This window comes from Erpetoichthys calabaricus, chromosome 2 (assembly GCF_900747795.2).
Source record: "Erpetoichthys calabaricus chromosome 2, fErpCal1.3, whole genome shotgun sequence".
NCBI classification, from domain to species: Eukaryota; Metazoa; Chordata; class Cladistia; order Polypteriformes; family Polypteridae; genus Erpetoichthys; species Erpetoichthys calabaricus.
This window is the reverse complement of record NC_041395.2, coordinates 46,690,032-46,712,975: the sequence shown is the minus strand read 5'-3', so window position 1 is coordinate 46,712,975 and position 22,944 is coordinate 46,690,032. Positions and strand designations below refer to the sequence as shown.

Here is a 22,944-nt window from a genome sequence, read left to right as displayed (position 1 = left end):
GGTTTGCCACACCTTCATCTTTGAATTGTTACCAGCCACTTCCACATGCCATAGGCAGCATGCATGTGCTTATAAGCGTGAACCTTCTTTGTACTTCTCAGCCACTGTATCTCCCTAACAGGAGCCCTAGAAAACAATCTTAATTCATCCCAACGTAAAGTGCTGCAATGAAGCCCAACAAGCAAAAAAGACTAAAAAAAGGAAGGTAATGTGGAGCAACACAGCATTATTTTGTTATTTCTAATGGCCAATTATCATGTAAAAGTATTTGAGAACTACTAGTGTTCACTAGACTTTGCATGTGTGTGAAAATGTAATAAATATTGTGAAAACAGAATTAGAACATTAATACAATCTAGCCCAACAAAGCTCGCCAGTCCTATTCACTTAATTCCTCCAAAATAACACCAGGTCCCTAAAGTTACTATCTACCACAGTACTTGGTTGCTTCTTTCAAGCGTCTATGGTTCTCTGTTTAAAGTAAAACCTCCTAATGTTTGTGTGACAGTTATCCTTAACAAGTTTCTAATGGTGTCCCCGTTTTCTTGCTGAACTGATTTTAAAGTAAGTTTCAATCCATTGTGCTAATTCCCTCCATAATTTTGAAAACTTCAATCATGTCACCTCTTAATCTCCTTCTTCTTAAACTGAAAATCTCTTCTCATAACTCATCCCATGTAGTCTTGTAATCGGCCTAGTCGCTCTTCTCTGGACCTTTTCTAGCGCTGCTATGTCCTTTTTGTAGCCTGGAGACCAAAACTGTACACAGTACTCCAGATGAGGCCTCACCAGTGTGTTATAAATTCAGCCTGAGTGTAATCTCCTTGGACTTGTATTCTATACACCGTGCTATATAACGTAACATTCGTTTGGCTTCTTGATGGCTTCTGAACACTGTCTGGAAGATAATAGCATAGAGTCTCCTAGGAGAGTGACTCCTAAGTCCATCTCATAAGGTTTACTTTCAATCTTCAGACCTCCCATTGTGTATTCAAACCTATCATTTTTACTTTCTACATTTAATACTTTACATTTACTTACACAATATTTCACCTCCCAAAAATCTGCCCGCCCAAGCAAGTATCCTGTCCAAGTCCCTCTGTAATGATTCAACAGATTCTAGATTATCTGCCAATCTACATTAACTGGCCTCATCTGCATGTCTACGATCTAGTCACATTTATGTCATATTTTTGTGGCCCTTTCATTTTAAATGCATATTCATATATTTAAATGCACTCTATTTGAACTTATGAAACACTTAATCCCAGTTATTTGTTAACAGCCCTACTACAAACATAAGGGCATATCTCACAAGAATGTGGTTAGCCAGCCTGGCAACAAATGTGCGCTACGTACTGTAATTCAGTATTCACACTTTTTGTTGTGGAGGCTGCTAAAATAGTTTAAATCAATTTCTTATATATGTATATATCAACATATTACATTTTTCTACATGTAACATTACTGCCAGAAGGGATCCTACTTCTCAGGAGCAAGGCCAATAAACTGAAAATTGCTCCAGGGTGCTGTACAATGGCTGACCCTGCGCTCTGACCCCCAAAGATCATGTGCAGTGACAGTTTCCCCTCAGAGATCAATACAGTGTACCAAACACCAAAAAAAAAAGAAAAAGAAAACAACTAATGTCTGCATTCAACATATGTTAAACAACATTTTAAATATATCCTGCTCAGACATGCAATACTACACCTTTGGATGCTTCAGGGCAGACAAATAGGTGAAAGTTAACAACACCCAGAGAAGTAAAACAAAGATAATCTCTAACACTTTCTTTTTTATTTTTCAGCATAGGATGAACTTTCACTTTTTTGCACACTGACAAAGGATTTGCCCATCCCCAATGCTGTTGATCATTTTTATATCAACATTTTTACCACTCTCCAGAGGCATGATTACTGAGTAGAAATACCTTAACTTAAAACGTCGCTCCCCCTTACTTGAACAGAATACACGTGTAATTAACAGACAAACACCATCCTTCCAGCCAGCCATTTTCTGAGCCCCTTTTCTCAAGTGCAGCGTCATGGGGAGGTGGATGCCAGTCCATCACAGGGCTCACTCACATACAGTACATAGTCAATAGTGAACAATACTTCAAGACAGGTAGCAAACAGGCAACTACAGTCTCTAGACCACAATAGAAAGGCGACAGTCGAAACTCCTAAGAAATGGACTTGTGGTGATGCTTACGCAAGAAGAGTATCCATTCCAGAAGAGTAGCTGATATGTGTGATGACATGACAATGCATGACTGAAACTGTCAGAACTACCATATACGTATACTCGTGGATAAGTTCTCCCGCGGATAAGTCGGGGCTTGATTTTACCATATAATTTCTGGTATTTTATAATGTCAGTCGTACAAGTCGAATGCGGAAAACTCGCGCTATTGGTCCAAGAGACGGCGCTGACGGCCTTATTTTTCTATGTGGGTGCGGCAATGCGCTGTATCAGCGTGTGCTCCTAACCTCTCTGTCTCTATTGTGCCTACGTGACCACACAGTAATACCCAAACTATTCCGAAGCAACGTTTACACTGTTTTGTGTTTTTGTATCTTACACACCTTTATCATAAGAGCATCCCTTGTCTATGATGGAGCGTTTGATCAGAAGAAAATATGAAGCTGGTTTCAAATTAAATCATTAAAGCGGCAAAAGAAATCGGTAACTGCGCCGCTGCAACAAAATTTGATGCGTCTGAGAAACTGATGCAAGATTGGAGGAGGCAAGAAGATGTAAAAAAAAAAAAAATTACGTGTCACATTTTTGAACGGGCGTACAAGTTGAAGTCTGATTTTACAATCAATTTTTTGGGTTTCAAGACCTGACTTATACTCGAGTATATACGGTAAGCAACAGGCTAAAGAGCTCCAGGAATTAAATAGGGTCTGCTATTTACTCACACTTTCACCATTCAGTCCATATCAGGGGTCTTGCATTGATACTCCTTTTGTATGTTTCACTCCAGTTTTTGTTGATTTTCTTCAAACCCTAACTGCGTCAAAATAAAAACACTGGTGTCTGAAATTTAACAGAAAATGAATATGTATCTACTGGATACTAATTTAATTCCAATTATTTTCCGAGTTTTAATTATTTGTCATTTTAATTAGTGACGGTCTAATGTAATTGTTTGCATGGCACTTTACAGCTGCACTCCCTCTCAGTGCATGTTGCTGTATTGTGTTTCTCAAAACAATTCACTAATAAGTGGTACATTCATTACTTGATATGTTGACGCCCTGGTTACAAAATATGGTGCCCTGCAATGTCTTCTGGGACCTCAAGATATTTCCAACTGTACTTGTGTTTGCAGCTGTGTATTTTTTGTCAGCCATTGTTTCTTTTTAAGGCAGTCCTAACTGAGACCGGAGTGCAGAGAGGGGCAGAACTATGAGGTAAGAGTGAGAAAAGCACATAGTCTGATAGCTATCTGTCCATACTGGTGTAGTGGGAGTGAAGACTTTAAATGAAAGGATTGTCTTTTATGTTTATTTGTGTAAAACATGCATGCAGATTCTAGCATGTGTATACTAGAAGTGTCAGTTCCTTCACACTGATCATCAATGCAAGCAGCTTAAGCTTTAGCTCCATTTACTCAGTTATGACTGTGGCCAGAGACACATCCAACTCCTTCACTGAATCTGCCGATGACACCGCCATCATAGGCCTAATCACCAATGAGAAAACAGTTTATAAAGGAGATATCTGCCATCTGATACAGTAGTGTCTGCACAACAATCTCACATTTATGCCAATAACACCAAGGAGCTGATCACAGATGTCAAGCAGGAGACATACCAAACTCCCAACTGCATTGGAGAGGATGTTGTGGAGATAGTGAGCAGCTACAAATGTCTTAGGTACTAGATAATACCTGATCTGAAGTATAGGTCATACATATATAAGTAACGGTATACCAACATATCTCATAGATCGCCAAGAAGGCTCATCAATGCCTTTACTTCCACAGATGTTTGACTAAAAGCTTCAAGTCTCCATCTAAGTTCATCAACATCTACAGGAGCATAATGCAGTGGCTACATAACATCCTGGTATGGCAGCTGCTCGAGCAATGCAGAGTGTAGCGAAGTCTGCCGGGAATATAAATAGTACGCAGCTCCCTTCTGTTCAGGGCTTATATAACACAAACTGTCCTAAAAAGACTTCAGCTTTCCTGTCCAGTCACTCTTCTCTGCAGTTTGTTCTGGCGGAGCATTAGCCCCTGAACCATTAGATCAATAGTAGTAGGGTGTTGTACCGTGTTAGCCATTATGGATGCAATGAGAAGTCAAGCAAAATGACACCTTTTATTGGCTAACTGAACAGATAACAATATGCAAGCTTTCGAGGCAACTAAGGCCCCTTCCTCAGGCCTGAAAAGCTGTTCACTTAGCCAATAAAAGGTGTCATTTTGCTTGACTTCTCATTGAAACCATTAGATCAAGAAACCACTTTTAATGCACCGTCATAAGAACACTCGACAGCTGCTCGTACTGACAACCTAATGTGTGTGTGTGTGTTTTTTAACATATATATCCATCCATCCATTTTTGTAACCCACTTTTCGAGGGCATTTTAACACATACCTGTACATTTAAAGCCTGATGTTGTACTTGAAGTCTTGTTCTTGCATTCACTGTCTGTTGCTAATATCATCCTATTATTACTAGTCTGTGGGAGACATGCAAGAATCAATGTAATAATCTCATCGGGGTGTGTAAGTGACAGTAAACTTGAGCCTACGTATATGACGGTATATGTTTATTGGAAATCCACTGAATGCGATTAAAAAATTATATATAGGCTTATTAAGCTGGGAATCTTTATTTCTGCACACAGGCAAAATTAAAACCACCAATAATATAACAGCTTAGAAAAAAAAAAAAAAACTTTGAAAAGATTTTATTTTTGTTATTTTACATGTGCAAATGTTGTTTTATTTCTATTAATGATTTTTTTTTTACAGTCAAACCATGTCAATAACAATAAAATTTCAATGACTGGAAATATATCTTGTATACTATTTTTAATTCTTTTTATTATTACTTAGTTAACGCCTTTATTCAAAGGGACTTACGACATCTGAGATACAATTGGTTACACTGCTTTGGTTCTTCCAATCAGAGGACAGGCAAGTGAAGTGACCTGCTCATGGTCACACGGTCTCAGTGGCGGGCATGAGGTTCACAATGCCACACTGCCCTGCACTGACACATTTTGAATTGGAAATGTCATTTGTGTGTAAAATGAAAATTTTATTAAATGAATATTCACAGATTCAGTCGACAGTGAAAATCTTACTTGCGTGTGAAATAAACATGCCACATGTGATTTCCATCCAACTGCTTGTTCCCCTGCGTAAATTTGCTTGTCTTACATTTCTAATTTGCTAAATCTACCTTCATTATTTTTCATTTTATGACATTACTGAGCAGGCTCCTGTCTATCATGGAGAATCCACTGCATCCACTAAACAGTATCATCTCCAGACAGAGGAGCAGCTTCAGCGACAGACTGCTGTCACTGTCCTGCTCCACTGACAGACTGAGGAGATCGTTCCTCCCCCAAACTCTTCAGTTCCACCTGGGGGGGGGGGGGGGGGGGGGTAAACGTTAACATTATTCAAAGTTATTGACTGTCTGTATACCTGCATTGTTATCACTCTTTAATTTAATATTTTCTTTATCAGCATGCTGCTGCTGGAGTATGTGAATTTCCCCTTGGGATTAATAAAGTATCTATCTATCTATTACTTACTTACAAAAGTGACTTAATAATGCCCTCTGGGAAAGGCACTATACAGCCCTGAAGCTGGTTGGTTGAAAGCTATCAGAAGGTTTTGTTGCAGGTTACTCTAACAAAGAACAAAATGAAGTGCAAGTCAGGTTAGCACTGGACGGTGAACAATGGGAGCATCTCACCCCCAGCTCTACTCTAAAAAAATGTTAAAAAAAAACGGATGCAAGAATATTAAAAATGCGTTTCTGTTGTTTTGCATATTGATTATGTGATTGTCGTGTGTTGCAATGTGCGCTAAAAGAATAAAGTAAGCGAAAATCAACGCAGATCTGTCACACATAAAGGGGAGGCCATGGGGTTTGTTTTGGAGAGTGGTTTAAAGGTCTAGCCGCCATTCAGCTATTCGTTTATTTTCAACACCAGATTGAACAATGATACGATCGCGAGGCGCCTGAACTCATCGGGCCAACACAAAGCAAAGCAACCCGCACCCATCCACTTGATGTGCCCGTCTCCACGATGGCGACAGGCGACCTGCCTTTCCATAAATGTCAAAGAGTTCCACAGGATCCGTTGGTGTCGTGTCTCTAGGACTCCGCGGCACAACCCAAATGAACCGAACCTTGAAACGAACTGATCGATCCTCTGCTGACCCCCTAGCTGCTGTGCATTGAATACAAACACAATCATAAAGAAAGGTAAAGTGGCGCCCAGACGTGGAGCGAAGTGTTCACGTCACAGCCCGTCCGATCACACTGGAGGCGCTTTCCGCTCACTCCGCCGCCGATGCCGCTTTGCCAGCGATGCCCCGTTCCTTGTTTGTTTTCTAAGCGGGCGAAGGCTAACGTGGATTAGGGTGCTGACTGGGCTGCAACAGTGTCGAACACACGAGTAATGATCTCGCAGTTCATGAAAATGTCACCCTCTGACAGGAGTTCAGGGAGCGCGCTGCACTTCTCAGGACGCGTCGGTACTTTACGGACAAACATGGCCGCTGCGGAGCCCTCTCGGCATACATACAGTAAGTATACACACATACACACGCGCATACACATGCATACATCCACGCACGCACGCACGCACATAGACGCCAGTCCTCACGCTCCCTCGAAAAATCCACGTGTCTCCTAAGAGGGTCGGGACAAACAAAACCGCAGCCGCAACTACTGATAAATCCTTGTGCAAAACAGTGGAGAACATGTTTTGTTACAAATCAAAACAAACATGTACATAAACAGATTACCTTCTGGTAAACAGTGTACAAAATCGTGTGTTTGCAGACGGGATATTCCGCGTGCTCGATGGGTTCTTGGTTAAACTATGCGCTTTAAAAGAGTGGAGCGAATTCTGGAGTAAAACTCGGGATTTGGTGGCGCGGCGCGTCCCCAGCTCGCGCTCCACCTTGAGCCCCCCGCTCGCGTAGCCCGGCGCGAGCGAGGTACACAAAGGAAGACGCCGGGGCGGCCGCTTCGCTCGCTTCGACATGTACACGTAGCCGTGTGCACCTTGTCACAAACGCCGCCCCCGCATGTGAGTACATGAAACAGCCAATGCGCCTCCGCTCGTGCAGGGATGTGCCTCGCGGCAGCGACCATCAGCGCGACAAATTCGGGGAGAGAGGGGGGCAGCGGGTAGAAACGGGACGGGTGGTAAGACGACGCTTTTTATAGCGATGTTGAAATAACCCGCCATTGACATATAAATGCTTTGCGACTTTTGAATGCATTTTAATTAACATAATGGAAAGGGCGTACCCAACAGCGCTTTTATTACGCCACCATCGCGCTGCGTATACAGCGGCAAATATGATAAATATATACAGTCTGCGGGGCCGTCCGTCTTAACATATGGCCACTGGCCGGGGCCCCAGAAGCATAGGGGCCCCAATATATCTGATTCCTTTGTATGCTGTCACTAGTTTACCTCTGGGACCTATCTCACCAACTGTGGAAAAGCCCAGTATATCTTTAAAGTTTTTGGCAAATTGAGAAAATAATGTCACCCCAATAATTAATGATCTCAAGATTTAATTTTTCCTGAGCTTTACGTGCACAATATTGTTTTTTTTTTGCGAATCAGGAACACCGGCCATTTAAATCACGTGACCATAATCCGATATTTTCATTGGTAGGCGGTCTTTCCACATTGGTCAGAGGAGCTGCTAGGTTTTTGTGTAGCGGTATGTAAAATACTGTGTACATACTAGCTTCTTCCATCGTGCTATGACTGGAATGAAGATATATTTAGCCATTACCACTACCTTATAACACCACAAAAGACCTAGTAACTCCAAAAACTAAAAATAATATATTATTTTTTTAATTTAAAATAAAAAAAAATGACAGTAGTAGGTTTTTCCATTGCACGTGAGCTATAATGCTGGTTAAGACGGTCCTGCTTGTGCAAATGTCTTAGGCACATGTGAAAAAAAAAAAAAAAAAAAGACGTAAAGCAAAGATGCCTTTAAAGATAATAAAAGTAAAACCTTCTAAATATGAAAAATATTACTCTAAAGAGCAGAAAACAATAAACAGTTAAAGTCAATATTTGCTTTATCCCCTCTATGTCTTTAAAGGAGTGCCAGTCCTCTGAGGTCCACTGCCAGGAATTTAGTTGAGAAGGTCAGCTGGCAGTTTGTTCAAACCATCTTGGCGAAGTCGCCCAGCTCTTCTGCAGACGTTGGCTGTCTCTGTGTTGTTTCTGTAATCTCTGCCGGCCTTCCTCATATTGAGATCAGGGCTCTGTGGAGACTGTATCATCCTTGTTCTTTATGACTATGGCAGTGTGTTTGGGCTCGCAGTCATCATTGTCACTTTAACTTTTAGGAAAAAAGTAGAACATGCAACCGAAAAAAAACCCCCCAGAAAAACACAGACATGTTTAATAAGGTATACAAGGAAATTTATAATACCAGAGCAGCACATCTCAAGTGTCAAAAAATGAAATGATGCTCCTGATAAGTGGTAAATGACAAATTCAAGCTTAGGGGTAGAACATTAAATGGGACTCATTCTCACTCAGGTCAACAACTTCAACTTGATTTTCTTGTTTGTACTTTTCAAGTTTCTCACAATATGGTTCATGGCACTGTAATTTTTTTTTGTTAAATTGAATTTATTAAAAGCTTAACGATCAAGTTAAGCTTAACAAAACTAAATTCAATTAAACCCCCTCCCCAGAGAAAGGGAGGAAGGCAAACAGCCTTTAATAAGAGTAGAAATTTAATAAAAACTTTAATAAGAGTAGAAATGAGGAAAGAGAAGCCTTTTCCCCAATATAAATGCTTATTCTTAAATGTTGTTGATTATATCCTGCCAGGTTTGAAAAAAGGTTTCAACAGATCCTCTGAGTGAGAATTTGATTTTTTCCATTTTTTCCAATTTCAAATAGTGTATAACATCAGTTACCTACTGACTTAAAGGATTCTTCCAGTCTAGCAAGATAAGTCTAAGTGCCAATAGTGAAGTATAGGCAACTGCAGTTTGTTTGTCCTTCTCCACTTTAAGCCCACCTGGGAGTCCACCAAACAGAGCTCTTAGTGGGTTAGGAGGGATTGTGACAGGTAGGCTGTCTGATAGGCATTTAAAGATTATGGTCCACAATGATGTTAATTTGGTACACATCCAAAAGATGTGGCCCAATGCGGCTGGAGCTCGATTGCAACGTTCGCAGGTTGGATCTTGCCCAGGAAACAGTTTGAACAATTTGAAACGTGATAGATGTACTCAATAAAAGATTTTAAGTTGAATAATTGTATGCATACGGAGCTGGAGTGAATTCTGTGCATGGCTGCCTTCTACTCCTTATCTGAAATACTAAGTAAGACATTCTTTTCCCACTGTACTCTGGGATCTTTGAAACAAAGGGATTTTAAAATGTTTTATGTTATAGAAATGCTCTCTGAGTCCTTAATACTGATCAATATGGCACCGTAATTCTTTAAAGTCCTTGGTGACCACTTTTGCCGGCTTCCACGTGTACCATATTGATATTTAATGGCCTCTTTTGTTATCAGCACATTAAGCCGTATGCACTAAGCCGGATGTGAGGTGAAGGCACATGTCACCAGTCACAATCACCATGCTGTTTTGGTGATGCATATGCTAGTAATTATACTTTAGAGAAGTGCAGAGTCAATCATTTTTTGGTAACATGTATGAAACAATAAACTGATGCACACAAGAAACTGTAGTTCAACAACTGTGCTAAAAGAAATTAATGATTGTGATGAAAAAAAAACCAGACAGGAATAGAAAAACATACAGTAGATCAATATGGAAAAACAGGAGCGGCAACCCTGGTCGTGGTACTGCTGCAAGTTGGAACCAAACAGACGCCTGCTTGATGGAAATCTCGCTGAAGCCAGATGTAAATAATATTCGTCTGGAGACCACCTTGAGTGAATTATGCATAAAATTGGTTGGGAACAATTAGATGGCTCACTGTGTATCACATTTGTAAACCAATCCAACACCTCATGAAGACAGCGCTCAAAGTAGGGGCTGCAATTTTGAAATGCAAAGATGAACCGTCAACAGTTGAAAGGTCTCCTAAAAAACTCTTTTAGACATAAACAGTTAATTGTGTGTCATGTGTGCAGAGAGCACATTGCACGTTTTAAAAATAAACATAAGCTGAAGCAAAAGAGAAAAACCTTTTTGTAACATCAGATTATACACAGGCGTTTGATGGCATTAAAGGACAATTGGTAAACGTGAACGACATGTTGTCGTAGGTGCTGTGTGCTCTCTGTTGTTCAGCATTACGATAGTGTAGATGTCGGTGTAAGCTTGAAAGAATTGGCAGCTGTATTTGTGAAAATATGAACTGTAAAACATGCATTTGAGGTAAACGGTGTGTCACACCCCATCAAAAAGACTGCTGTTAAGAGAGATGAGAATGAAGAGCCACAGGAGATAAAGAAATTTAACATTACTGTCCAACTGGAAATGCAAACATGCCATGATAAAATAGCCTTAGCATTTTAACAAGTTGTACATCCATAGACCAGGATGGCTTATCTAAACTCTGTTTGCCGTTGTTATATCACATTCAGTAGTGATGCAATAATTAAAGTGAACAAGTTATCGTAGCAGACAGGGGCACTTCTCAAATGTGTGGAGCCCAGTTGCTGTGGTGGTCTACGTAAGTGTGTGTGTCCGTCTCCATGGTCATCACAACGCACACATTAATTGTCAAGCTTCAATTACCTTGTGTTACTGAGCTCCTGAACGGATAACAGCAATTTCAGCCTTTTCTGTTCTCTCACTGTTGAGTCTTTTGCTCAGTATGTTTGGCTCTCTCCTTGAAACTGCAGCGGCGGTCTAAAATGCATAGCCTACAGCAGGGGTCGGTAACATTTCAGCAGTGTTGTGCCGACCCTATGTTACAATGTTATTCTGCGTGCCGACATAATTCTACCAATTTTGTTATATATAGTAACAAAATCAGACCAGTTATAATGGGCTTCAAAATTCATTATAACTGGATCTTATATTATTGCTCATTCAACGTTTTAAAATACACAGGATCATATGTGAAAAGAATGTTTTGTCAATTTTTTTTTATAACTGCATTTGGTGGCGCAGTGGTAGCGCTGCTGCCTCACAGTAAGGAGACCTGGGTTCGCTTTCCAGGTCCTCCCTGCGTGGATTTTGCATGTTCTCCCCGTTTCTGCGTGGGTTTCCTCCCACCGTCCAAAGACATGCAGGTTAGGTGCATTGGCGATCCTAAATTATCCCTAGTGTGTGCTTGGTGTCTGTGTGTGCCCTGTGGTGGGCTGGCACCCTGCCCAGGGTTTGTTTCCTGCCTTGCGCCCTGTGTTGGCTGGGATTCGCTTCAGCAGACCCCCGTGACCCTGTAGTTAGGATATAGCGGGTTGGATAATGACTGACTGACTGACATTCAGTGGCTTTGTTTTTGGTTCCAATTATTTGACTGAAATAAGTAGTTTGTTTCTTAAAGCCAGAAACAGTCCTTTTTATTGCTTCACATTTCTCATTAGAGTTTTTAAATGTGGACTGATGTTTAGTCTGATAACGTCTTTGTACACTTGACGTACGACACGCAACACTTTCACAGCATAACACACACACAGCACAATCCTTTTGTTGTACAAATCCATATTTATTCATCCAAGAGTCTTGAAAAGAGCAAACATCAAGTTTTTGTCTTTTATGAGTCATTTTAGGGCAGTATGTTACTTAATAATGAGGTTTATTTTAACGTACCGCGGCCTGCACTGAACACATGGTTTCCATTTATATATAAGTTGCATATGCAAAACATTAGTGAGGTCATGAATGAGTGTGCTTTAATTAAAATATATATTTTTTTACTATATTTCAATTTAATCAGTGTGTGAATGAAAATTGTTCCGTAGCTTGCTGACCCCTGGACTAGAGATATCGGGGGAGGATGTTTTAGGAAGAAGCCCTGTGGGTGAAGCCTTTGCAGCGCAGGATTTTGCCGCTGTTCACTACACACATTTTTAACAGGTTGTCCCCAGATGTGTATTCTCTTTTAAGATTCATGTCTGGCCCCACAAGACTAGCCTGATGGAATTGTGTGATGGATGATTGTTAGGGAATTTCCTTTTAAATTTACAGATGAGATCACCACTGCAGTGCTTCCAATGGACATCTTTTATTCCAAAAGATCGGAGGGCGTTTCCTCCGGGTTCTCCAGTTTCCTCCCACAGTCCAAAGACATGCAGGTTAGGTGCATTGGCGATTCTAAATTGTCCCGTGTGTGTGTATATGCCCTGCGTTGGGCTGGCGCCCTGCCTGGGGTTTGTTTCCTGCCTTGCGCCCTGTGTTGGCTGGAATTGGCTCCAGCAGACCCCCGTGACCCAGTAGTTAGGATATAGCGGGTTGGATGATGGATGGATGGATCTGAGGGCGCATTTGATATGAACAGCCCAGGTTCACAAAGGCAAATACTACAGTATATGGAATTGCTCACAGTTATAAAGGCTGAAATAATTTACATATCTGTAAAATGGCAGACAATCCTCAAATCCAGGTGCGTGAAGCCTGTCATGTCATAGCCAGGAAGACCCCAGGTTGGAATTGTTACCAAAGATGCTTCGGCAAAGTACTGAGTAAAGGGACCCTCAACAAAAGCCAAAGTCAGTCAGTAGGAAAAGCAAAAACTGATTTACAGCAGGAATGTTTTAGTCATGGCCAATTGTATGTAGCACGTTTAGTACGTTCAGTGTGATGCTTTGTGATGTTCTGCTGAGAAACATGGGTCCTCACATTCAAATAGATGTTACTTTGACATGTGCCACCTACCTAAAGACTGTTGCAGACCAGTCCTTCATGGCTACGGTATTCCATGATGGCAGTTGCCTTCCTGCCACACTGCAAAAATTGTTCAGAAATGGTTTGAGGAACATGACCAAGAGTTCAAAGTGTTGACTTGGTCTTCAAGGTCCTCATCGAGCATCAGTGGGATGTGCTGGAAAAACAAATCCAATCCATGGAGGTCCCACGTCACAACTTACAGGATTTAAAGGACCTCCTGCTAATGTCTTTTTGACAAATACCACAGGACACCTTCAGAGGTCTTGTGGAATCCATGCCTTGACAGGTCAGAGCTGTTTTGGTAACATGAGGGAGATGGGTCTGACTGCAGCCTGCAATACCTATGATGTACATCAGGTAATGTCCACGTCAGTCACAAAATGCCCTTTGAGTCACATAACCCTCCCACAACCCTAATCTTACCCACAGTGTAATGCGATGGGTGTTTTGTGATGATGGGGCGTTACATGACTGACCTCATAGCTACTGTGGTCTGCAATTATACTCTTGGCACAATATTGGGCAGGTGGGTTTAAGGGGATGCGCAAACCGGTGCATTTCTTCGTGCCGGTCCCAAGCCCGGATAAATGGGGAGGGTTACATCAGGAAGGGCATCCGGTGTAAAATTTTGCCAAATCAATACGTGGACAACAACACAAATTTCCATACCAGATCGGTTGAGCCCTGGGTTAACAACGACCACCACCGGTACTGTTTAGCCAACAAGGTGCTGGCGGAAATTGGGCTACTGTTGGCCGAACAAAAAGAAGGAGAGGACATACAGGTGATGGGTGTAACAGAACAAGATACAGAGGACAGAAAGATATGGAAGAAGATGATCCGCTGTGGCGACACCTAACAGGAACAGCCGAAAGAAAAAGAAGGGTTTAATGCTGTGGCTGATTGATGTGTGTGTGTATGCAGGTGTGAATACGCGGAACTGAGTATATTCTTATATTATTATTTATTGTATTTTTTATTTGTATTATATGTCTTCTTATTTGTCTTATTTTTGCTTCTTATTATTAAAGTGTGCTTGAGTGTAGCAAGTAGTCTACAAGAATGTGTAAATAATGAAGGCTGGCGATTTGAGCACTTAAGAGATTGTACCGTAAGTCACCGTGCAATTGTGAAATACTTTTAAGTTAATAAAGCTATTGTAATAATCGTAACCTGCGTGTCATTTTCCATTCTAACAACTGTAAACAAATTTTGCCCACCCCTGCTTATATATACACAACATATATATATATATATATATATATATATAGTATATAAAATATATACAACATAAATGAGCTGTAACAAAATGTGAAAAAAATGATTAACAAGTCGCTTACCATTTATGTACAGTATATGGAAAAAATAAAAATAAAACACACTTCTAGATAGTGCCGTGAGTAGCACTGACCTTTTATGTCAGCGTTTTCGGTTTGAATGTTACATCTGGTCGTCGTCTGAATGTCCTCTTGTGTGCGTCTTTACCTCCAGCTGCTCCAGTTCTCCTCCCACAGGTTATGATGTCAATTCAAATTGGCCCTGCGAGTGTGAGCGTGCCTGTGGGACTAACACCCAATCCAGGATAAGAAGCCAGGATGAGCTTGTGCTCGCCATGTCCCTGAATTAGATTAAGAAGGTTTGATATAATAGGGTGCAGGTGAACTGCCAACTTGGCCAAAAGTCTGCCAGTGTCTGTGACAAGGAATGCACAGGGTGAGACTGGCAATGTATAGCAAACCTTTTTACCTTTTAATTTCTCCTTTTCAATATCAAAATATCCACTTGCTGGGGTAATTATTATGACCACTATACTAATACTTGGGAGGGCCTCCTGTTGATTTCAAAACAGCCTCAAATCTTCATGATATGGATTCCGTTGGATGTAGGAGACATTTCTTTCAAATTTGGGTTGATGCTGACATGACTGCATCACACAATTTCTGCAGAATTGTCTGCTGCACATTAATGCTGTGACTCTCCTGTTCCACCACATTCAGATCTGATGATTGGGAAGGCCACTGAAGAACACTTAGCTCACTGTCATCTTCATGAACACCAGTTTGAGACGACACTTGTGACACGGTGCATTATCATGCTGGAAGTAGCCATCAAAAGATGGGTCTGTTGCGGCCATGGCAGGATGGATGTGGTGAACAACAATTCTCAAGACAGGCCATGCCAAGTGATGACTGAACCAGTTAATATCAAACATGTGTCATTGAAAACACTGTTTATAGTAAGAATTCTTAAATAAATAAGGATTAAGCTAATTTTGCAGTTCCTAAATTTCATTCTTATAAAGACACAACAGAAGGCTCATTTCACTGGGATATTCCCATTATGTATACTGTACATCTCTGTTGAAAATATTACTTCTGTTAAAATTGTACTGATTAACTATTTAATTAAATAAATGTATGTCCATGTCAATGCCTACATAATGTTTTAAATATCTGTGAGAGTTTAATTTGGAAAATGAACTAAAGTGACGTGGATACATGCATCAGTGAGCACAAGTGTAATCAGTGTGGCACAGAACATAAGACTATCATTTGGAAATTTCATATCAAGGTTTCAAAACTTGTTAAGTTTTCATAAAGGGGTAAATTTGATATCCTGCTTTAAAAATGTGTTTAAATTTTGATATCACCTTTATAAATTTTGATATCTAACATTTCATATCAAGTCATAATTTGAAAGAACAACCAGTAGTCTCTCTGTCTTCTCTCCTCTATGGCAGGCAATAAGGGAGCTTCCTATGTCATGCCCAGAATACCTCAGCAGTGGCAGTTCTACTGCAAAGTTCCCCTACATTACTACGCTTCTGTCCCAAGCAGTGAGTGAGCACTCCAGTTCTGTGCTGGAACCTCATTTTGGCCACGTATGGTCAACACTCTCATTCTTTCAGTCACTCCCCAGGGCCCACCTAGGTGAGAATAAGGGTGTAGCCTGGTAAACCAAAATGTTTTGGATGAGAAATTAGTACTTGCTTTACCACCACCACCTGCTGCCGCAATGTCCACACTCCTGCCAATGCTCTGAATTGTTTGTCAGTTTCCTCTTCCCCAAGTTATTAAAAAGACCCTCAGGTCCTTGAACTCCTCTGCTTGGGGTAGTTGCTCACCTCTTACTTGAATAACCTCTCATTTAGAGGAGCGGATTTTGTTCACCACCACTTCAGACTCGGTTGCCAACTGTACCAGTCTGCACTAGACATCAACTTTATCTGCCAACTGCAAAGGTGCAGTACTTGGATTGCCAGTCTGGATTCTCTCCGATCCTTGGGTGTTGCCTTGTTATTCTTTGAAAACCATAAACAAGGCAGCAAAGACCACTCTAGTCTGCTAGTCTAAAAGGAAACACCCCCACAGTATCCAGTTCATTCAGCAGTTGTGGTCAGGCCTCAGCCACCCTGCTGCATATTGAGCTTTTTAATCACCACAGCGGCAATAGCCACAGAGAAGAACTTGACCTAAACTAATGCTTCTGGCACTTCCTCAGAGGAGGGCAGGCCCACCAGGTTTAAGAGTTCCTTAAATTTAAAAACTTGACAGCCAGTCATATTGCTATTGTCCATGATGAGTTCTAGAACTGCTACCATAACAGGCAACAACCATCTTTACACTACAGCGTCTTGCCGCTACATTCAGTGTTGAGGTCTTAAATATGGTCCATTCAGACACAATGTCCCTTTCTTCTGGAGGTGAGAGTTGAACTCATCCTAAACAGAGGCACTTCCTAGCACTTCACAGGAAACCTCCACTTCCCATTTAGGTTTGCAGGAGTGTCCATTGGGTACTACATGCATCTCCAAAGCACTTCTCCTTACTACAGTATAATGTTCAGAACATACTGTATGGTCCTAAGTCTAAAAATGTATGTGTTGACTGTTGGCTGAAAGTCCTCTGTCATGAAGTATCCTTATCAATATTGTTGCATTTTTTTTATAAACAATCCATCCCTTCACAGATTAATAAAGTATATCAAACTAATAAATAAATGCCTAACACATAAATCCATTTCACCAAGTGGGTTCAGGTCAGGAAAGCCATTCCTCACAATTTTCCCTTCCATTCTGGACTAAGTGTTGAAATCCCCCAGTAGGACTGCAGAGTCAATCGATGGGACCCTTTCAAGCACTGAATACAACATCTCTAAAAAGGTCAAATACTCGAATTGTCACTTAGTGCAGTCATTCAAATAACAGTCTAAATTTTTCTCTCTGTAGCTTGAAGGTGAAGTGAAGTGACCATCTCATCTGCTGGATCAAGCTCAGTGCATAGTGTGGAGCTTGCAGGTGTCCCCTGGGGCCTCTCCAGAGTACCACTGTTGATTAACAAGTCTGGTTTCAGAAACAATACTCTGAGTGGACATTGTGTCCAACTATTTATACTTGGTATTTTTGAAAATCCTGCACAAGCTCCAGCTCCTTCCCTGCAAGAGAAGTTACATTCCACATCCCAGCAATCACTTCCATTGCCACCCCACTCTTGCCTGAAATTGTTTACAACTACTGCCCCCACCCCAACCCCCCCATAAAAATCTTATTTTAAACAAACAAAACTAATGATATTAAAGGCAGGCACGAGAGAGAGAGAACTGTTATTAAAGTAAACTGACCTTTTGTAGTGGATCATGAAGCTTCCAAACATGCTGGAGAAAGGCACAGAGATTGTTCTTGCTCAAAGTAGTCATGACAATGAAAGAGTAAACAAAGCGTACAAATGGTTTAATGTAACATGTGACCTTCCACATAAAGCAACAGAATCTCTAACAGTGCAGAAGCTTAAGCCATTTCTAAAAGTCTAATTTATAGCTCATACTTTTTGGGGCTTACATGAATATTGATAAAAGGTTACACTTTCAGTGCATGTAGACACATTCTGTCTGTCAATCTCGTCCACAAAAACAAAGCAGTCTGAATAGTACATTGTGCACAATTATTACATAATGGTCAAGTTCATTGGTCCAACAGGATATTGCACATCAGCAGTGGTTTAACACAGATGGTCCCCTTTACCAAGACAAATAATTTCATCATTTTTTTATATTAGGTAACATTATTATTATTTCTGGAACACTGACAGGAAGAAATACAAAAGGTTTAACAAATCATGTGTCATAATGATAAAGGTCCCAACCCTAAATATTTCTGGTAACTGTTGTACTAATTGTTAGACTCATTACAAATGATACCATGACCTGTGATACCATCGATCATCATCAATGACTTAAAGAGGCAACTAGCAAATCAATAGCTGCTTTTCCACTGTCAGGCCAAATGTCCCAAGTTCAGGGTGACTAAGGACTTTTGCTTTTCAACTTTCAGTTCCAGAGCTCTTTGCAAAGCTTGAGTGGGTCTTCAATTTATGGATTAATACACTCCCACCTCTCATTACAGTTCAACACAAAACATTTAGAATAATGTGTGTAATACATTGCTTTATAAAACACATCCCTGCTACCTGTCTAAATGTGTAAATAAACTGAACTGAAACATGCGTACAAAGTGTTTTGAATGACTGACCTTGTACAGCTGAAGATCCTCAACCACCATTGAAAAAATAAAACCAGAGAACATTATTTTCACAGCAGCTGTAGTGATGAAGGCACAGAGCGATCCGAGTTAGAAGGCTGCATGCCAAATGTAACATATTATGTTAGACAAGTGTTACTTTGAAATGCCATGGGTGAGTCTGAACGTGTTCTCTGTAATACAGCTGGCTAGTAGGTCTGTTAGTTATTAGAGAAGATCTGTTCTATGAAATATGCCATCAACAGGGACCAAGGGTGCCCCATTCACAGTTGGTGCTTTCCTTCTACTTGATGGTGCCAGAATAAACTTAAAAATCTTGCATGTCCCTGATAGTGAATTAGACAGGTAAAGGAAATTGACTGATTGATACACACACAATATGTGGTTTAAGTTGCCTGTAACATACTGTAAGCCAGAAACATTTTCTTAAAGAGGAAACAATAACCCAAACATTTTCAGAGATGTTGTTTTTCAAGCTGCTTCAGTACAAATATGGCTCCAGAGTATAGGTGAAGTTTTAGTGTTGCTTTCCACCTACGATATATCTCAGTAACCATTAAGCCAGTAGGAGTACCCTAAATACAGAATCCAGTGTTACTAATTATAATGTGAGGAATTTATATTTCTTGTGATATAAGATGTTTTATTAATTTGTGATGTTATCTCATTTACAAGATACAGCACAATCAGATACTGTAACTAGTGCGCATCATTCTAGCTGCCTGGTGAGCACAGATTACAACCCGACTGTTTCCCTGAACAAAATGCCATATGCCTGAAAATATGAAAAGAACATACTGTTGGGTTTTGTTGCCACTTGCCCTGACCTACCAGCAGCACTCCATTATACAAATAAATAAATAAATAAATATACATGATGCCATTCTTATATCAACAGAGCCAAATAGGCCTCTCATATAAAATGTATCATGACAAGAACATGCTACAGTGGCATGGCATACAAAGAGTAATAAACGAATGCCTTTGCATTTCCTGGAAAAATCATATAGACAAATATATTTCACTGTACTCTGAACACATGACAATAATGACCCTATTAACCATATACACACACAGTTATCATGTATGTATATATCAAGGCATCTCACAAAAATTCAGGAAGCATTCTAGTAAAATAGATCAAACCAACAGCCATGACAATACCCAGCCCAAAGAATAGAAACCATACCACATGTGTATGTCAGAACTCTAAAATAAGTTCTCTATTTTCAAACTTTAAACTTGTACACTATTTCTGTTTGGAACATTCTTCAGAATTTGTGTATTTGGGCCAGTGATGTGAACAACAGAAGTTGCAACCAATACTTCAATAACAGTAGAGGTTATTTGGCTTGTATAAATCTTAGGACTGTTAAGATGTTAAAGGCTGAACCTGACAACAGCAACAGAAAAGCAGCTAAGAAGGCAAAGATAAAAGATATGTAGAAAGGGGTCAAGGTATCTCCCTAAGAAGCTTTGCAGATGTTGTAATTGTTACTGCTGTGATCCTTCTCCAAACACCGTGTTCAGCTGCTGAGTGACTCGAATGAATGTTGTCCTTCTGCTCAATTCTTTCAGCTTTGAGGCACCTACATAAGTACAAGTAGATCTCAGCCCTCCCAGGATATCCTTTGTGGTTTCCTCAACATCTCCCTTAAAAGGAACCTGCACTGTTTTTCCTTCTGAAGCCCTAAGAAAAGAGAAGGTAGTTTTATTAACTTTAAGAAGATGAATCAATCTCCAATCCATCTCACTTTGGCTTTGTATGTTTTGAAGTAATTATATCCACCCTATAAATTAGTTTTTTCAGCTGGACATAGTTCCATATTCTAAGTGTTGAAAGGTTTTGGGAGTGGAAGATACAATTTACAGATGACTCTCACCACTAGGTAAGTCGACAGGACTACAATACCTGGGCCACACTTTTAATACCTTGTTTAATAAACAGCACAGTATATTTGGTTGAATCAGATGACTAACTGATACATCTAACTGCATTAATATGTGTATAATATTACAGTTATCATTTAAATTTGGCTAAATAACAAATCTGTTATAAACCTGAAAGTAAACAGGACAATGATAGTGCAAGAGGACAATCCAAAATCCAAAAAAATCATCATGGCTGCCTGTTGCTTAAATCAAGTTGGTAGAGTTTAGCTATGAGAAATTGTATAATAAACAAAAACAAGAATAAAGATGCCAGTAAATGAAACCAAAATGAGACCCACCTATAATCGGCAACACCACCTGCGTGTCTCTTCATTGCTGTCTCTGAGCTCATACCATAAAAAAGTTTGAACTTTTTTCCATCTTTTTCAATGGTCTCCCCTCCACTTTGTGTGTGCCCAGCCAGCATGCCCCCCAGCATAACAAAATCGGCTCCTGCACCTACAAAAATATGAACATCAGATATACTTTAAGTATACTGAGGCTAGCAAGCACTGAACAACGCATCTGCAACATCACTCTGAAACATTTTTTGTTCATAGTTTCATGCCTATGTTTTGCTATTTTTGATATAATGATCAAATTTGTCCGTTTCAATTCAAGTTACATGTTGCCTAAAAAACAAATATGCATTTTCAAATTTTCTCATTTTCTTTTTTTGTGAATGTTGAAAGTTGTAAGGTAGCCAGAACTCTATTATGTAATGAGGTCAGCCATTCAAAAGATTAAATTTGTCATCTACTTGAAAGCACTAGATGGAAAATGTAAGCATCATTGCTTAGGAGTTTTTTATTAGTCTAGTGCAACATCATGCAGAATAATCAATGTGTTCAATAGTCCATCGTACAATTATTCTGAATATTTTAACTGATGTAGCATACAGTACCTATACAAAGCATTCACCCCTGAAGAATGTTTTGCATTTTATTGATATACAAGATTGAATCCCAATGGAATTAATTTGGCTTTTTTGACACTGATCAAAAGAAAAATACTATGTAATGAAAAAGGTGGTCTAAATTAACTATAAGACACAAGAAATTGATTGCATAGGACACAATTAAGTTTCGTCATATGCAAATCTTTTAGGTCTCTATAATAGGAACTTTATCCAAAAATTTTGCAACAATTCCAATAATGTCTTCAAATTATTCTGTGATTAATTTGAAATATCTTCCCTGCTAGTGCAGCACTGTAGAACAGTGAACAGTGAGTTTCACAGCTTATGCACTACTGTAGGCTCTCAAAATGGCATCATGTGGTGATGTGTGCTTTAAACACTGTAAGCAGTCACAAAACTCTGGTTCTTCTCCTTCTCCTTCCTCAAATATCCCCCTCTCTGGAACCCTCAATGTTACTATCTGTGGGGAAAAACTGCATAGTGATGAGATTACTCAAGAATACTGCGAGTGCAAGATTCCGAGTGATACAAGGAGTATGTAAAATAATGATTAGTATACCAAATGCATACAGTATTCCTATCCTATGATTATGTGAAAACAATTCTATAATAAATTACTATCAAAGCAAAACATTCTGGGCATCTCTTGTATGTTTCAGTGTTCGTACATACTGGCATCAGAATAGTGAAATGTGAATTTCTTGGATATAAAATCTGAGGGGTTTCCCATCTGAAATATTTCCTCTCACTAGACATGAAACAGATTTACATATTAAGGCCTATGAACATTTGTATCCAGTGTATACAGTAGTTTCAAGAATTAATGGAACTCTTTTTAAAGATGAAAACAAAAGGCTATAAAAAAGGAAAAGATCAAAATATTGGACACTGCCGGTCAAAAGTTTCAGAACACTTCTGTTTTTTCAGTTTTTATGGATATGCACACAGTTTGATATCTTAATTTTTCATGAAATCAACACATAGAATACATAAACAAAGGCAAATAAAAAAAGTCAAGGAAATCGTAAGTGTACAAACTTTTATTGAAAGTTTTGATTCATCAAAGTAGCCACCTTTTGCTGATATAACAGCCAAACTGTGGTAACCCTTTTGATTCAGAATGCCAGTCACTCTATGCAAGTCATCAACTCTGCCTCCAGCAAAAGAACCCCAGACCATCACACTTCCTTCTCCATGTATGACAGTTGGTGTCACACACTGAGGAACCATCCTTTCATGAACTCAATGACATACAAACTACCTCTGTGATGAACTGAAGATTTCAAATTTTGATTCTTCGGTCCATAAGACTTTCTTCCAGTCTGCAGTAACCCACAGCTGGTATTTTAAGGCCCTATTTTGTCTTTTAAGGAATGTCTTTCTTACTGCCACTTGCCCTGTCAAAATCTGCAGCACAAAGTCTCTTCTTTACAGTACAAGCTGAGACTTGCTTTTCTTGACCTCTGCTAAGCTGTGGTGCTGTG

At 39.8% G+C, this 22,944-nt stretch overlaps 2 protein-coding genes across 2 annotated transcripts in view; both read right to left on the bottom strand.

The window, feature by feature from the left end:
* The window catches only part of LOC114645855 (uncharacterized protein C14orf93 homolog), a 51,016-nt gene extending 43,393 nt beyond the window's left edge, over positions 1-7,623 (bottom strand). The window contains exon 1 of the mRNA XM_028793727.2: positions 7,010-7,623. The gene's annotated coding sequence lies outside the window, so the exon portion shown is untranslated. The remainder of the gene's footprint in view (positions 1-7,009) is intronic.
* A 10,164-nt stretch (positions 7,624-17,787) lies between these two features.
* The window catches only part of LOC114645854 (GMP reductase 2), a 50,783-nt gene continuing 45,626 nt past the window's right edge, over positions 17,788-22,944 (bottom strand). Inside the window, exons 9-10 of the mRNA XM_028793726.2 lie at positions 20,841-21,000; positions 17,788-20,299 (exon numbers count right to left, since the gene is read on the bottom strand). Coding sequence (XP_028649559.1) covers positions 20,104-20,299; positions 20,841-21,000 — 356 coding nt within the window. The 3' untranslated portion in view covers positions 17,788-20,103. The remainder of the gene's footprint in view (positions 20,300-20,840; positions 21,001-22,944) is intronic.